This window comes from Protopterus annectens, chromosome 5.part1, assembly GCF_019279795.1.
Source record: "Protopterus annectens isolate FY-2018-M chromosome 5.part1, PAN1.0, whole genome shotgun sequence".
Lineage (NCBI taxonomy): Eukaryota > Metazoa > Chordata > Ceratodontiformes > Protopteridae > Protopterus > Protopterus annectens.
This window is the reverse complement of record NC_056736.1, coordinates 90,334,888-90,350,985: the sequence shown is the minus strand read 5'-3', so window position 1 is coordinate 90,350,985 and position 16,098 is coordinate 90,334,888. Positions and strand designations below refer to the sequence as shown.

Here is a 16,098-nt window from a genome sequence, read left to right as displayed (position 1 = left end):
CAAAATACATATAAATCCAACATTCTTTTTTACAAACGTTTTGTAGACAATGTTTTTATTGTATGGCATGGTAGTGAAGAATTATTAAGTAATTTTGTGAATTCTTTTAATCAAACTACTAATTTTTTGCCTTTTGAAATAAAATGCTCAAAATCAGACATTAATTATCTAGATGTTAGAATTCAACTGCAAGGACAACATATAACTACTAGTATATATAAGAAAGATGTGCATACTAATAAATGCCTACACAAAAAAGTATGCATGCTGGGCATACTTTTAAGGGTATTATAAAGAGTCAGTATATTAGGGTCAATACAATAATGATGTTAGTACATGCATTGAGCAAATGAATGAAATGACTAAAGAATTTAGGGATAGGGGATATGATTTGTCACAACTATCCAGCCTTGGAGAAGAAGTATTGCATCAGAGGGGAAATGAAATCAAGCCCTATTTCTCGAAAGATGGCTATGTCCCCAATAGGGAACGGATTAGTAATATATCTGGTCGTATGAGATGTATCATTACATGTAGTAGAAGCAGTAAATGTACTGAAGATATTAGAAAAAAATTGGAGTGTACTGAGAGCTTTACTTGGATTGAATGACATAATTCCTGAAACTCCTCTGTTTACATATAAAAATTGTGGTAATCTTAAACAACTTTTATGTTACAAAGATTTCTCATTAAACAGAAAAGTAACAACTACTCCCAATAAGAAAGGTACATTTTCCTGCTTTAATTGCTCATGCTGCTCTGATATATGCTCTTCTAATACCTATATTCATCCCATCAATAAGAAAACATTTTATTTTAGATGTTGGGCAACCTGTAATACAACTTTTATAATTTATTTGGCCACGTGTACAGTTATGTATGGCATTTTATGTAGGAAAATCTACTCGTAAACTTAAAAATCGAATTATAGAACATAAATCTGACATCAGAAGGGGTATACTAACAAATGCATTAGCTAAACCTGTAGATGAAGAGGGACCGACACATAGTTTTTTCTTTAGGGTCATAGATGTGTTAGAACCAAGCTTAAGAAAAGGTGATATTAATACTAAGCTGGAAAAAAAGTAATATGAGTGGATTATTCCACTTCATGCGGATTGTACACCTGGAATTAATAAACAAGTCTCCATTAAACCAATTTTGAAATATAAACAACATTATGTGAAAGTTTGATAAAATTGAATTATTGCTTCTGTTATTTTATTATTATTTTCATTGAATTGTGATGAATTATTGATATGTATCTTTAAACTTTAATGTCTATTAATTAATATTTTATATGCTAGGTTGGGTTGTGTCATGTGATTACTTTAATGCTATATAAAAGAAAGTATATGGCAGAGAATCTCCAACACTGATGAAGGATTTTATCCGAAAGCTTTGTTGTGGAAAATTTGAATATTTATATTAAAACCATTTTATATTTCTTATACTTGGTGCTGTGAAGCTGTTTTTTTCTTTTTTCATGTCAAAGATGCCATGCAACGTGTTGGATAATTATTCCTAGTTCCCTTTTCAGATTTACTGACACAATTCCATGTGTGATTAGTGATTAAAGTTCAGTATCATGTCTGACAGTGGTCCACAGTATGAATGGTGGGAATCTAGTAAATTTTGGCATAAATGAGAATTCAGACATATCATATACACAGTATCCACTTTCTAAGAGATAAGTGAGGAACCTGTCTAAATAGTGAAAAAAAAATCTTGTGAGAAAGAGTTGTAGCAAAAGCGGATTACCATTTCTGTTTTTGAATGTTGATGTTTGTCATTGCAAGGTCTCTCTCTCCTCTCTTCTCTCTTCAGCACAGCCATTAATGGTCTGAAGATTGCAGAGTAGATTGCCTACTTTGTTGATTCCAGAAAGTTAGCACAAAGTACAGTAAATTCTGGAAAAATCAGAAGAAATGGAAATATGTCTGTGATAGAAACTGAGAGAAGACTGTCAGATTTACGAATTGAAGACAATGTTAAAACACAGATGTCATAGATAACATCCACAGCTTAAAGCTGAAGTAGGTAGTAAAGCGTTTGAAACAAAAGAAAAAAATTCCGACCTTTGTTCAAGGCAAACCAGAAAGAGAAGCAACTAGAAGAGGCATAGCCAGTCTTGCTGCAAGAATATAGAAACTGAGAATTATGATAGTCGGGAATTGCAGCAAGAAATATCTGAAGTTAAGTCTCCCAAGACTAGCTGAAATTTAGCAAGAACCTCACGAAAGAAAGATTAGATGCCAGTATAAGTTGTCTTGTTAAATTCTACAGATATGGAGGACTATTGAAATCAACAGTTATATATTTATATGTACTGCTGGAGACTTAAAGTATTACGAAGGGCTTAAACATTTCATTTTATTTGTTTTATTTAGCCCATGACAAACTAAACGTAGTGTTAAAGTACATTTTTATATAAGCATTGTAATGAAATACAGTATATTTACTTATGATCTACATGCTATGTGTTAAGTTTTAAAGAATTCACTTTGAATACGCATACAGTGGTTGTCATATTTACTTTTTATTCAGACATTTCAGTTTTGTTGAGTGTATTTATGCTTTTCTTTTAGTAAATGCTTCTAATTTTAACATCCAAGTTTGACTGCATTGTTGTGCATTATCACTTTTTATCTAAGTCAGTGGGAAACCTTTGTATTTGTTGTATGAGATTCACAAAATGAATTAAGTTTTTGCTTTCCTTCCCTTGCTGCAGGTTGCCTTGATACTTTGGCTGCAATGCAGGAGTTAAAAATGGGAGTTACCAGCACAGAGGAAGAAACACAGGCAGTTACAAAGGTGTATTCAAAGGAAGATTACAGCGTGGTTAATAGGTTTGAGAGTAGGTATATTGCATTTCTCCGGTGCTTCATATAACCAGAACTGCTAGCTTGTTAGTAAGTTGTTCTTGATCGACTTTTTCTTCTTGCAGGTCATGGTGGTGGTTGGGGTTATTCTGCACATTCAGTGGAAGCTATTCGATTTTGTGCAGATACAGACATTTTACTTGGAGGCCTTGGTCTATTTGGAGGGCGAGGTGAATATACAGCAAAGATTAAAGTGAGTTACTTTAGGCATTTAAGTGAAGTGCCGTTCATGGACTTGTATTGCACTATGCTTAGTATATTTGCAATATTTGTTTTATTCTTTGATGCACCAGGTTTCTGTCTAAATTTATCAGATTGAATTAACTAAAGAAAGCACTGTTTAAATATGCCAGCTTTTTGCCTTTGTTGTTATGCAAATATGACTTGTAAAATGTTATGATCTCTTAGGGCATGTGATAAGACCATTTTCTTTTAGTGCTTTTACAAGAAGAGGCTACTTAACACTAATGTCATAAACTTTTACATAGTTTTTCATGTCATCTGTTTTCCTTGCCTGCATTTTGTACTAACCTGCTTCTGTATTTGGACTGCATTTTGTCATGCAATTTCTTTTACATTTAGCAAGAATTGTTTTATGAATTTTCAGAATTGAGTCTTTACCATTCAGTATTTCTTACAAATACCATCATTAGAAATGCAAGAAACTGCAAGAAGCAAAAACTTTACATATAATTATATATATAAAACTTTACATATAATTAGAGCACAACCAAAAACTGTTTACTGAATTTCCTGTTTGCACTTAATTTTAAAATCGTTTTTTTCTCAAAACTTGCATATTTTCTGTCTTTGGCCTAGCACTCTTGTGTGGGGTCATTTACTGCACTGTTATAACTTGATATTACTTGTGAACCTCTGCTATCTCTGAAAAAACAAAAACAAAAAAAAAAATCTTGCTTTTTTTCCCCACTTTTCTGAGATTTAAAAAAGTTCAGTTACAGGCTTGCTGTTCTTGAACTGTTTTGTAAGTTTCTGTGAGGCCATTTTTGCTTGGGCTAAAGGAAAGTCTCTCTGTTGATCAGTGGCAGTGAAAAACATTGAGCTGCTTCCTTGCCCCCCGTGGGAGTGATTACTGACTTGAAACTGTAGTTTTATTGGCCGTTGTGGGTCAATTCCTGGCTCTTTCCAGCCCCTGCTATCAACCACGCTTTAGGGTGATTTAGCGCGGAGTTGCCACTAGAGCAGCATCGGGCAGCGCTGGTTTAACAAGGTTAAACTTTTTCTGGCTCCATAAAGTCTGCTCTTCATTTTTTCCTTAGAACTGCTCTACTAGTAATCTAAATAGTATATCCCTTAACTAAAAAGCGCAGCACTTGTTCCTAAAAGCTTTTTTTTTTTTCTCCAAAAAAAAAAAAAAAAAAGCTCGGCACTTGTCTTAAAAGCATCTTCTTTTCAAGTTTAGCACTTCTGTATTATACAAAGTCCCTCACTAGCAAACCCCCCCCAGGAGTATCCACTTCCTTACTAAGTCCTCTCTTATTCAGTTACACCCCTAACTTCTTAATTTCTCTAGCATGTCGAAGGGCCAGATGCTGGCGTCCTTTCCTGTCCATTTGGTGAATTTGGGAATATTGAGGCAATGTTACAATTGCCTCATGTACACAGACAACCCTCTCCTCCTCCCACATAACACAAATACTTGCGAGAGATGCAGCTTTTAGCCAAACTGGAGGCTGAGCTCTCTCAACTCAGGACTGGCAAGACCAGACAGGAGGAGAAGGCAGCTACACACACCACAAAACCAGTCTCACATAAAGCTATCACAACAATGAATCAAACACATAAACACACAAAGACATACTCGGAGGCGCTGAGCAAAAATTTACCTAAACAGCAGAGGTCTCCAAAGCAGACACCCAAGCAACTACCACCTCATGACACACCACAGGCAACACATAAACCACAAAATCAGTGTGCAAAGCAGTCACAGCCCTTAAGGCCAAATACAACACCAAACATACTTGTCATAGGTGACTCCATAGTCAGACACACTGACGTCCCACTCACCAGACTGAACAAGGAGAGGGTCACAGTAAGCTGCCTATCGGGCGCTAGAATCCGCCACATAACACAAGCACTCGGGTCACTCCACAGCAAGTACAAATATGACACAGTCATTGTCCATGCTGGTGTGAACGACCTGAGACGTACCTTCCTGGACTACATGAAAAGAGACATAAAGGAGCTCTCTGAATATGTAGCCCAGGCAGGTATGACCCTGACCCTGAGCAGTATCCTTCTTTCACCAAGAATGATGCCACAACATAGAGACAAGATGATCAGCTTTAACAATTGGCTTAATTTCTGGTGTCATTCAAAGGGGATCCAGTGTCTGTCTGCCTGGGATAACATGCTTGACAAGCCACGCTGCTTTGCAAGGGACTGCTTGCACCTGTCACCCCTGGGATTCCGGATATTGGCTAAGGCTCTTGCCACCCCCATAATGCCTTTTTTAGGCAAGGCTCAAATTCTAAACCTACCAACTTAGAAAACAAAAATGGGAAGAAACTAAGGGTAATGCTGCTCAGTGCCAGGTCTAAATCTCAAAATGCACACACTCGAGGCCCTTCTCAGTATGGAGAACATCGATGTCTGTGCTGTGACTGAAACCTGGTTCAAGGCTCCTGAGAGCACCCCGGCACTATCAGGTTTTACCTCATATCATGCGTTCCGGCCCCAAAACCCGGACCACACCACAAAAGGGGAGGGGGTGTATCCATATTCATCTAGGATACCCACACCTCCAGGTTGGTGGCAACGCACGAAGCATCGGAAACCATCCAGGTGCAATTAACCATAGGCAAAACTGCTCTACAATTTGTAGCATGCTACAGGCCACCCTCTCAAACTCGGGAACCTCACACAGCCTTCCTGAAGACACTGGAGGGTATAAATGCATCTCCAAACACCATTATATTGGGTGACTTCAACTACCCGAATATAGACTGGGAACATTACTCAAGCCCCAACTTTCCAGCCCAAAGGTTCCTGGAGTTCATAAATTCAAATGCCATGGAACAACTAGTCACTGTTCCCACAAGAGGAGAAAATATACTAGATCTCATCATCACAAACATGGGGACAAAATGCTCCACACCGGAAGTATATCCCTCATTGGTGAGATCAGATCACAAACTAATCTCACTGGAAATCCACATCCCGCCCCCACCCCAAACAAAAAAGACCACAGTGAAGAACTTCTCTAAAGCAAACTTCACACTACTCAAGACTGGTGTGGTATCCTTCAAGGCCCCTGAGCCAGTGGAACCCACAACCCAAGCTGCGGAAGCCCTTACAAATGCCTTCTATGAACACCTCCAGGACTGCTTGGATCAGGCAATCCCTAATAAAACCAAGACTCTTTCCACCAAGGGCAAACGTCCAGTCTGGTGGACCCCAGCCATAAACAAACTTTACAATAAGAGGAGAAAGCTGTTACATGATAGAGCAAAATCCATAAAAGAGAAGACACCCTTGATCATTATTAGTAAAAAAATACGAGCACTCATAAAATCATCCAAGGCCAACTTTGAGAGAAAAATTGCCATAGATTCAAAAGACAATCCTAAGGCCTTCTTCAGCTTTGTTAGAAACCTGGGTGGAAACTCTCAGATATGCTCAGAATTAGTCCAAAATGATACAAAAATCACTGAACCCACAGACATTGCCAACATACTGGCAGACAGGTTCAGTGCAGACTTCACCCCCCCCCCCAAAAGGAGAGATAGGTATCCCAGCGGAGTGTAGCCTCCCAGACATCTCAAATGCGCAGGTGAAAGCTGCTCTCTCTAAAGCTAAAAACACAGCATCAATGGGACCATATGGTGTCCCCGGCTGTGTGCTACATGAACTCAATGAGGAACTAAACCCGCACATAAGGCAGCTGTTTAATCTTAGCCTTACCACAGGATACGTGCCCAAGGAGTGGCGTACGGCAACTGTGGTCCCACTCCACAAAGGTGGTGCCTCTACGGACCCTGGTAATTATCGCCCCATAAGCTTAACAAGCCTGGTCTGCAAAGCTATGGAGAGGATCATAATGGAACTCATAAACAAAGACATAGGGGACTTGCAGACATTGGACCCGACCCAGTTTGGCTTTGTCAAGGGCAGATCATGCCTTTTGAACTTGGTTGACTTCTTCAAAACAGTCACCAAGGCCATTGATGAGGGAAAGGCAGTCCATACAGCCTACCTTCACCTTGCAAAAGCGTTCGACACAATACCCCACTCGGGTATTATAGAGAAACTTACCAGCTAAAATGTAAACCCATATGGCACAAGATGGGTTGCAAACTGGCTAAAGGACAGAACCCACAGGGTTAGAGTTGCTGGCGCCATGTCAGACTCCAAGCCGGTCACAAGTGGTGTCCCACAGGGCTCAGTCCTTGGCCCCCTGTTGTTCGGCATCTACTTCTCAGAAGTAAAGACAAACATAGGAGGACTATGGCTGACAAAGTTTGCAGATGACTGCAAACTGGGCGCCATAGTGGAAAGTACATCGGACACAGATATCCTTCAGAGGGGTCTCACGGAAACTGATAGCTGGTGCCAGAGCCATGGCCTGAAGTTAAATGCCAAAAAATGTATAGTCATACCCTTCGGGAAAAACAAGGTAACCCCAAGCTACCATATAGGTGGCAATCCACTAAGCACAAGAAGAGGTTATCAGGGACCTGGGGACCCAGGTTGACAGTGGCCTTTCTTTTGACACTCACATTGCTAAAGTGGTTAGAAAGACCTTCTACATTGCCCACCTGATCATGAAGGGATTTACAACCAGATCAAGTGAGGTCATTGTTCCCCTGTACTCTTCACTTATCAGACCAATGATAGAGTACAATGCCCCATTCAGGATGTATCTCACCCGACACCTGCAGCAATTGGAAAGACCCCAAAAGTTCCTCACCAAAAGGATAAAGGGACTCCAACATCTGTCATATGCTGCCAGACTGAAGAAACTCCAGCTCTATTGTCGCATACCGTCTGCTCAGAGGTGACCTGTGCCTGACATACAAGGCCATGTCCAACCCAGAATTAATGGACATGCTCCACCTCAAAAAATCCAAATCTACCAGATCCACTAGAGCAAGCAACTTAAACCTTAGCACGGATATAAATAGGACATGCTGGAGGGATAGATTTGTCACCCAGAGACTCCCTATGCTGTGGAATAAAATCCCGGTCCATGTGAGGCAGAGCACCTCGCTGGCTCTGTTCAAGAGAAATCTTGACCGGTGGATGGGAGATCGTAGGTTTACCCCGGGAATCATCTCTGTGTCACTGCTGGACAGAGGCACAACAAACTAATGGGCACAGTATTTTTTAACATAAGGGGTGGCGTAAGCCACAAAACTTTGGGCTAGGCTTATAAATTCCCTAGGGCAGATAGCCTAGTATAAACCTATGAACCTATAAGTTAAAAGTGGCAGAATGGACTGGATTTGCTTAAGGCTTCTTGAGTACTGCATTAGCAAAGTGTTTCCCATTGATGAAATGGAGGTCAAATATGGAAATGCAGAGGCAAATACTTATTGAGTTTGTTTTAATTATTGTGAGAAAGAACAAATGCCGTGGAAGCTGTGGCAAATTATGGCTGGGAAAACAGTGTTTCTAGAACAGAAATGTTCATAAGTAACTATAAAGCTGTATTTATTTTTTATTTTATTGTTTGATGTGTCAAGTGAGTGTAAGTGTCATAAAGACTGAAATCGTAATTTCTTACTACTTTAAAGTCATCTTGGAGTTGGAAAGTGCTAACATTTGATAATCCTGAAGAGGTGACTGGGGAAAATAATAGAACTGACAATGAGATTCATGCAACTGTTGGTGAAACAAAGGGAGAAAGTTATTATTGAAGTGAGACTCGAATACCATGATTCATAGGTGATTACTGGGCTATTGACCCAAAGGTCTTTATAAGCCTAGTCATGTGTGCCCAATATAATACTAGAGAAACCCAGTATAAAGGATCATGCCTAAACTCGAGATCTTCGTTAACGACTGCCCATATCTGGGAGGGTCATAGGTGAAATCCCGGACAGGAATTTACAGATTCCCATCCAGTCATCCAGACTACGCTTTGTTTGATGTGAACTGGTAGCTTATGCCAGAGGAGTGGCAACCTCTGGGAGACGCATCTGTCTCTCCAGCAAGTCCTATTCATGTCTCAGACCATGTTAAGGTCCCTGGAGCGGGTGACCTTTGTCCCATTTGACTTGCGGATGTGCAGCACTTCCATTAGGTTTGGATACTATATATTGCTCTGTAGGCCAGGCACAAGTCTTCTCTAAGTAATCTGTATGTTACTCAGTACAGTGATAGTGATTTCAGTCTGCCAGTGTATCACTTGTGCTGGAGACACTGAATTTTCATGCTTAGAAATCTCTGAGGTTTGTCAAGTTGCTGCAGGTGCCTGGTAAGGTATATGCCAAAAGGAGCATTGTACTCAATTATTGGTCTGATGAGGATCGAGTCCAGGGATGTTTTGACCTCTTTCATTCTTGAGGCATTGCCTTTGCTAATGAGGTGTGCAACGTAGAATGCCTGCCTTACCACAGTAAACACATGGTGGTCAAAGTTTAGGCTACAGTCAACTTGGGTTCCCAAGTGTCTCACTATGGAGTTGTTAAGGTATTACTATTTATATGATAGCCTGCAGGGATATCAGTTTATTTATTTTTATTTTTTATTATTTTACATTTGTTTACTGGGAAAGAATGACTGGATATATGTCCATTTTCAGCGGATGCCCGGGGAGAAAAGCTCCAGAAAACAGAGTACAAATACATTCGGAACACTATAAACATTTAGAGATAAGTACAATATGCAGTTTTCAGTAGGGTTACAAACATGGATAAAACATAGTAGATAACATCAAGATCATGTGGCTTCAATTTCAGACAATAATAGACGCACTTATGTGCTAAGTCCCTTCAAGAATTCATACACTTCAGAGTATATGATTGAAATGCTTAGGGAGCGGTTGCATGAACAGCAGGTGGTGATTAGTCGGGGTTTAAGCAGGAACACTGCCAGTGCTGTTGGTAGTGTAGTTTGAGGCTTTTTTTTTTTTTTTTTTAACTGGGTTAAGGAGGATTGGTGAGCAAGTTCGACAGGTAGCATATTCCAAGTTTTGCCTACTGAGTTGGCGAATAGAGTCTCCCCAGACACATTTATGCGCTTAGTTGTTTGTACCAGCAGTTTGTCAGCAGAGCATAGTGACCTCAGTTTGCTATATGGTTTGATGATATTATTTAGTGCTGGTGTTTTTTTCGAGTTGATATAGTATTTTGTGGGTTATTATAAGTTGGTTGTATCGGAGAAGACTGGGCCACTCCAGCCATTCTAGTTGAGTTAGGCTGATACAATGGCTGGTCCTAGAGGTAGCACCTGTAGCAAATCTAGCAGTATGGTTGTAACAACTAGCAAGTTTGGTAAGGGTGATTTGGTTCAGGTTAGTGAAGAGGGGGGAGGCATAGAGGAGGGTAGATAGTAGGTGGGACCGAGCGATAGTGGTTCTTACAAAAGGAGTGAGGAAGGGTTTGATCCTGTATGGGGAGCCCAGTTTTTTTGTTGACAGATTTGATGGTTTGATTGACATGGATATCATATTTTAGGGCGTTATCGACTGTGACACCCAGGAGTTTTGAGAGTATCTGGGGGATATAATTGTGCCATTGTCGAAACTTGTAGTAAAGAATGGTGAGGAGGATTTGCAGGTGGGGAAAAGATGGGCAGTTTAGTTTTGTTGGGGTTTAATAAAAGTTGACAGTTTACAAACCATTTTTCTACATCATTGAAAGTATTCTGGGTTAGGGTCATATGCTCAGTTGAGGAGACAGTACATATTTAAAGTAGAGTCGTCTGCATATTGGATGCAGGTGGCCTTGGGAGTGATGGTGGGTAGGTCATTGATAAAGACTGAGAAGAGTAGTGGTCCTAGTATGGAGCTTTGGGAGACTCCTAGAATAATGGTTAGATGTGTGGATAGGGTGTTCTGCCATAAAACTGCTTGTTGTCTATCGGATAGGTAAGATTGGAACAATTTAATAGAGCTACTATTCAGTGACAGTTCCTTCAGAGTACGGAGAAGCAGTTGGTGATTGACCATATCAAAGGCCTTAGAGAGATCTAGGAAGAGAGCTGAGATAAGTTTATTTTTTCGGTTGATGTTGATAGAGTTAGAGAAGGATAGGAGGGCTGATGTGGTGCTGTGGTGTGGCCTAAAACCATGCTGAGAGTTGGCCAGTAGTTTATTTTGGGTGAGATAGTGCATTAATCGGTTGTGGATGCTTTTTTCCATAATTTTGGCCAGTGGAGATAGTATGGCTATTGGTCAGAAGTTTGAGAGGTCTAAAGAATTACCTGCTTTATGAAGGGGAATGACATGGGAAACCTACCAGAGAGAGGGGATAGTGGCTTCAGTCAAGGTGCAGTTTATTATGATCAAGACAGGGTATGCAATGGCATCTGTCCCTTGTTGTAAATATTCTGGTGGGAGGAGATCATCTGCCAGGGTAGTGGGCTTTAGTTTGTTAATTTGTGATCGGATGGTCGATGTAGATACAGGTTGTAAGGCGAAAGGGAGTGGGGTAGTCGTTGTGGAGGAGTTTTGTAAGGAGCTGGTGGGAGGTAGTTGGCTAGCTAGTGATTGGATGGTTTTGGTAAAAAAAAATTGTTAATGATGTTAGTTTCCTCTGTAGTTTTTAGGTCACAAGTTGAGGGGTGGGGGTGTAGGTTTGGCCAGGGTAGAGCAGTTTGTTTATGCCTCCCCAAAATTTTTGAGGTTTGTTATGGTGTTTTTGCTGAAGGTGGTGTTAGTAGCTTTTTTTGTCCAACAATGTGGCTTTCTTGGAATCATTCCTTAGTTGTTGGAATTTAATATGGTCAGGTGGGTCTTTGGAGGTGCGCCAATTGTCCCATGCTTTATTTCTTGCTATGATTTTAGTTTCTTTTGAGAGACAGGGGGCGGTCTTAGTTTTGGCTCTGAGGGTGCAGATAGGAGTGTGGGACCCTAGAATGGAGAGGAATTTAGAATTAGAATAGTCTACAGCATCATCTAGTGGAAGTTCTTTAAGTATGGCCTAGTTGCATTCTCTGAGTTCATTCTGAAAGGCAGCAGAGTTAAAGTTCTTGTTGTTTCTGAAAGATTTATATAGAAGTTGTTGGTGGTTATCTACTTTATGCTTAATGATGTAAGTGAGTAGGTGGTCACTTATATCATCTAGGAGGTACCCGTGTTATACAGGTCTGGGTGATTGTTGATAAGAATCCAGTCCAGGATACTGCCTTTGTAGTTGGATTTATTTATTCTGGTGGGTGAGGATGCAAGTTGGGTATAGCCGTGAAGGTTTATGTGGGTGGAGGGAGATTCAGAGGAACAATTGATCTGAAGTAGTTAACTTCATTTTATCTGCAACCTGTGGGTATACGGATCCGTATCGGATCCGAGCCGGCAACTTTTTTCTAGCATCTGCTCCGAGCTCCTCCCCTTACCCATAATGCCCTATCATCTCCTATCTTCCCCCAGATCTCATTTGCTGCACCAGTAGTGTGCATCGTGGTCTCCTTTGCTCTGAGCTAATAAGGGATAGTAAGTGGAAACTTTTATATCTAGTGTACTTGTGTAGGATTACCCTTCCTCCCCTTCTGTAGTAACGCGTTGGTGGTTTGTGTAAAAAAAAAAAAAAAAAAAAAAGTTTTTTGTTTGTAGTAGAATAGTACTCAGGCATGCCCTTCCCCTACCTGTGTGAGTGTGTTATTTTGTTGGGAAGGTAGTACTTTTACCTTTGAGTGTAGGACTATGGCTGATCAGCCAAAGCCTGTGTTCAAAAAATGTACAGAGTGTGGCCATAAGCTTTCCCCTGCTGATGGTCACACTCTGTATGTGATATCTCTAGGAGTGGCACATTTATCCACTCAGTGTGCTATCTGTTCTGGCTTCAACCCCAGGGCCCTTAGGGATCGTAAGGCCAAGCTAGTTACCAAAGGCCTTGTTCCTGTTGCCATGCTGGATTCTGCCTCTGTCGCTAGTGCACCCCCCCAGACAGGGACTCAACCTCCCCTTCATCTGGCGATGGGTCCTCTAAGGACAGATCTTCAGTCAGCGAGTCTGACAAAGATAAAGAAAAGGAGAAGGAAAAGGAAAGACGCAGAAAAGAAAGGGAGAAAAAGAAAGAACAGGCATCGCAAGAGATCCCCAGACAGGGATCTCTTTCTCAGCCCCCCATCCAAGACCATGAGGCCTGTTTCTCCTCGGCTCCGGTCACCGCGTTTCTCACTGGAGCCGTTGGAACATTCGGACCCAAGACCTTCCACCTCTCTGCGCAGACCAGCCAGATCAGAGTCAGTGGCTTCTTCGAGGTAGACTCTGAGCTTATCGGACATGGATATGGGCAGGATGATGCGGAGATTTCTTCAGACCCAAATTCAGATGGGAGTCTTGCCAGGTCCCTCTCCCTCTGGAGCGGCGATCTCCATGCCTCTTTTCCGCCCCATCTCTCCTTCCCCAATCCGTGCTTCGCCTTCGGGGCTTTTGGATCCGAGGTTCTTCGGAGATGGTAGCTTGGTGCCAATGGTTCCACCAACCTCAACTCCGGTTGTTACCTTGAGTTCCTCGGATCCAAGTGACTCTCGGAGCCGCGGACAGGGAGTTGGACCCGGGGGAATGGATTCTTCGGCTCCGACTCTTTCGGACCCAACCCGTTACCTCGGACCTCAGGCTACCCTGTCTTCGGCTCCGGTCACTACTTTGGATCCGGGGAGGACTTCTCCCTCGGCCTTCGAAGTGGTGGAGAGGGTTCTCTCCCAGGGATTGAGACCCCAGCCCATTCCCTCAGATACCACCAGGCCCCCCTGGATTTGGTGACGACTCCCTTCATCCTGTCTCAGGGACAGCCTGTGCCAGAGCATCCCCAGGTCATTTTCCCTGACGAAACCCCTGCAACTCGCGGATCCCCTTCTGAAAGTCCCACTGAAGAGGGCCACCCCAAGTGCAAAAGGAGACACTTGGACTCCCCCGAGTCCCTCACTACTGACACTGACTTAGATGAAGGAGAAGGTTCCCCCAGGTCACCTCCCGAAGACGTCTCCTTCGGAGAAATTATGGAAATCTTCCACCAAAGGGGAGGTTGATCAGCCCCAAAATCTTCTGGGTATGTCAGTGTTCCTGGAGGTCTTTGGCACGGGCCCATCTACATCCTGGGTGTCCCCACCAGCAGACCCCTTGGTGGACCTCATCACCACGAGGGCATGGAAGGAGCCCGACACTGTAGAGCCCATCCCCAAAAGTCCTGACAAGGTTTTATCTCCTCCTTCGGATAGACAACCCTGGTCGAAAGGAGCCCCAGTTGATGCTATGTTGGTCGCAGCGGCCACAAAGAGGTAACTAGCACAGGAGAGTACATTAGTTCACCCTCCAGACAAGGAGTCCAGGTCGGTGGATGGGTTTGGGAAGCGCGTATACTCTTCAGCGACTTTTTCTATCCATGCACTGAATTATTTGGCACGTGATTCGACTTCAGCGAGACCTTGCTTCGGAATTTGCGGAGTCACCCCCAGAGTCTTTATCGCCACAGGACACACAGCTGTTCTCGGCGAAAATGTCTGCTCTGAAGTCAGTCCCAAATACATCTATGCGGCTACTTTCCCACACCATGGAAGGAGCAGCTAGAGCGGTTGGGACAGGCATAGCCATGAGGCGTAATGCCTGGCTCCGATTGTGTCAGTTCGCGGACCCTTTCAAGGCGTCATTTATCAACACTCCCTATGACGGCTCTTACCTCTTTGGGAAGACGGTACGTGACACACTGGTCCAGGGCGAAAAGGATGGGAAGACTTTGTCTGCCGTTGGAGTCCGCTTCTCTAACCCTCAGCGGTCCTTCTCTAGGAATCAGAGGGCAGAAGATGATGTGGTTCTGAAAATCTCAGTTTTCCTGGGATTCTCAGGACAGCTATTCCCCCAGAGGCAGTGGGGGACGAGATCGACGCTGACCCAGAGGTAGAGGGGGTCCCAGGAATTTCGGGTCTAGGGAACCCTTTTCTGATAGACCCGGTCAGCAACCCTGAGGGGTTGCCCGACTGTCCTACTCTGGAGGCAGTTGGGGGATGATTGTCCTTACACCCGGCGGCATAGGAGGCCATTACGACAGATCGCTGGGTTCTTCAGATAATATCCAGAGGTTACTCTATTCCTTTCATTGCCCCTCCAAACATTACAAAACACCTCCCGGATGTTCCACCCGCTCACAGGGAGGCCGCAACTCTAGAGGTTTCAAAGCTGCTTCTCAAACGAGCCATCGAAAAGGCCCCCCCCCCCCCGATCAGTCCGGATTAGGCATCTACTCAAGGTTCTTTTTGGTGCCAAAAAAGATGGGGGGCCCTCAGGCCCGTTCTAGACCTGTCAACATTAAACCTGTCGATAGCAAACAGAAACTCCGGATGGTCACTCTACAGTCCATTCTACCTTATCTCCGGGAGTGCGACTGGATGTGCTCGTTAGACCTTCAGGATGCTTACTACCACATCAAAATACACAGAAGCTCCAGGAGGTTTCTGCGCTTCCGGCTGGGAGCCAGTCACTTTCAGTTCAGGGCCCTGCCCTTTGGTCTCACCACAGCCGCCAGGGTGTTCACCAAGGTATTGGCTGTTATAGCGGCCCACCTGAGGCTTCAGGGTATTTAGGTGTTTCCTTACCTGGATGACTGGCTTTTCGCTGTGCACAATAAGCATCACTTGTGTCTGGCCCGAGATTATTTAATTCGGTTAGCAGACCTACTGGGAATTAGTCAATGTTCACAAATCCCATTTGCAACCAGTACAAATTCTAGACTTCATTAGGACACGGTTAGACACTTTGCAGATGAAGGTATTCCTAACTCCAGACAGGATTCTACATCTCAGGGGCCACATAGCTCAGATAGCGAACTCCCAGTCTTCAGAGGTGAGCGAGGTTCTCCGGGAATCTGGGCTCCATGGCTGCCGCCATATCTATTCTCCCGTATGCACGCCTTCACATGCGGGTTCTTCAATGGACTCTGGCTGTCCAGTGGTCCTGGCTAGACCTACCCATGGAATTTCCGATCAAGATCAGTCACGTCTGCAGGACATCTCTTCTTTGGTGGTTAACTTCATCGGAAATATCAACTGGACGCCCATTTGCGTCATTCTCAGTCCAAACCACAGTGACCACGGA

The 16,098-nt window shown here is 43.1% G+C and overlaps 1 protein-coding gene across 1 annotated transcript in view; it reads left to right on the top strand.

Moving 5' to 3' along the window:
- MYCBP2 (MYC binding protein 2) overlaps positions 1-16,098 on the top strand; it is a gene marked incomplete in the record, with an annotated part of 5,088,083 nt that overhangs the window by 1,772,524 nt on the left and 3,299,461 nt on the right. Inside the window, 2 exon segments of the mRNA XM_044072904.1 lie at positions 2,732-2,857; positions 2,948-3,075. Coding sequence (XP_043928839.1) covers positions 2,732-2,857; positions 2,948-3,075 — 254 coding nt within the window.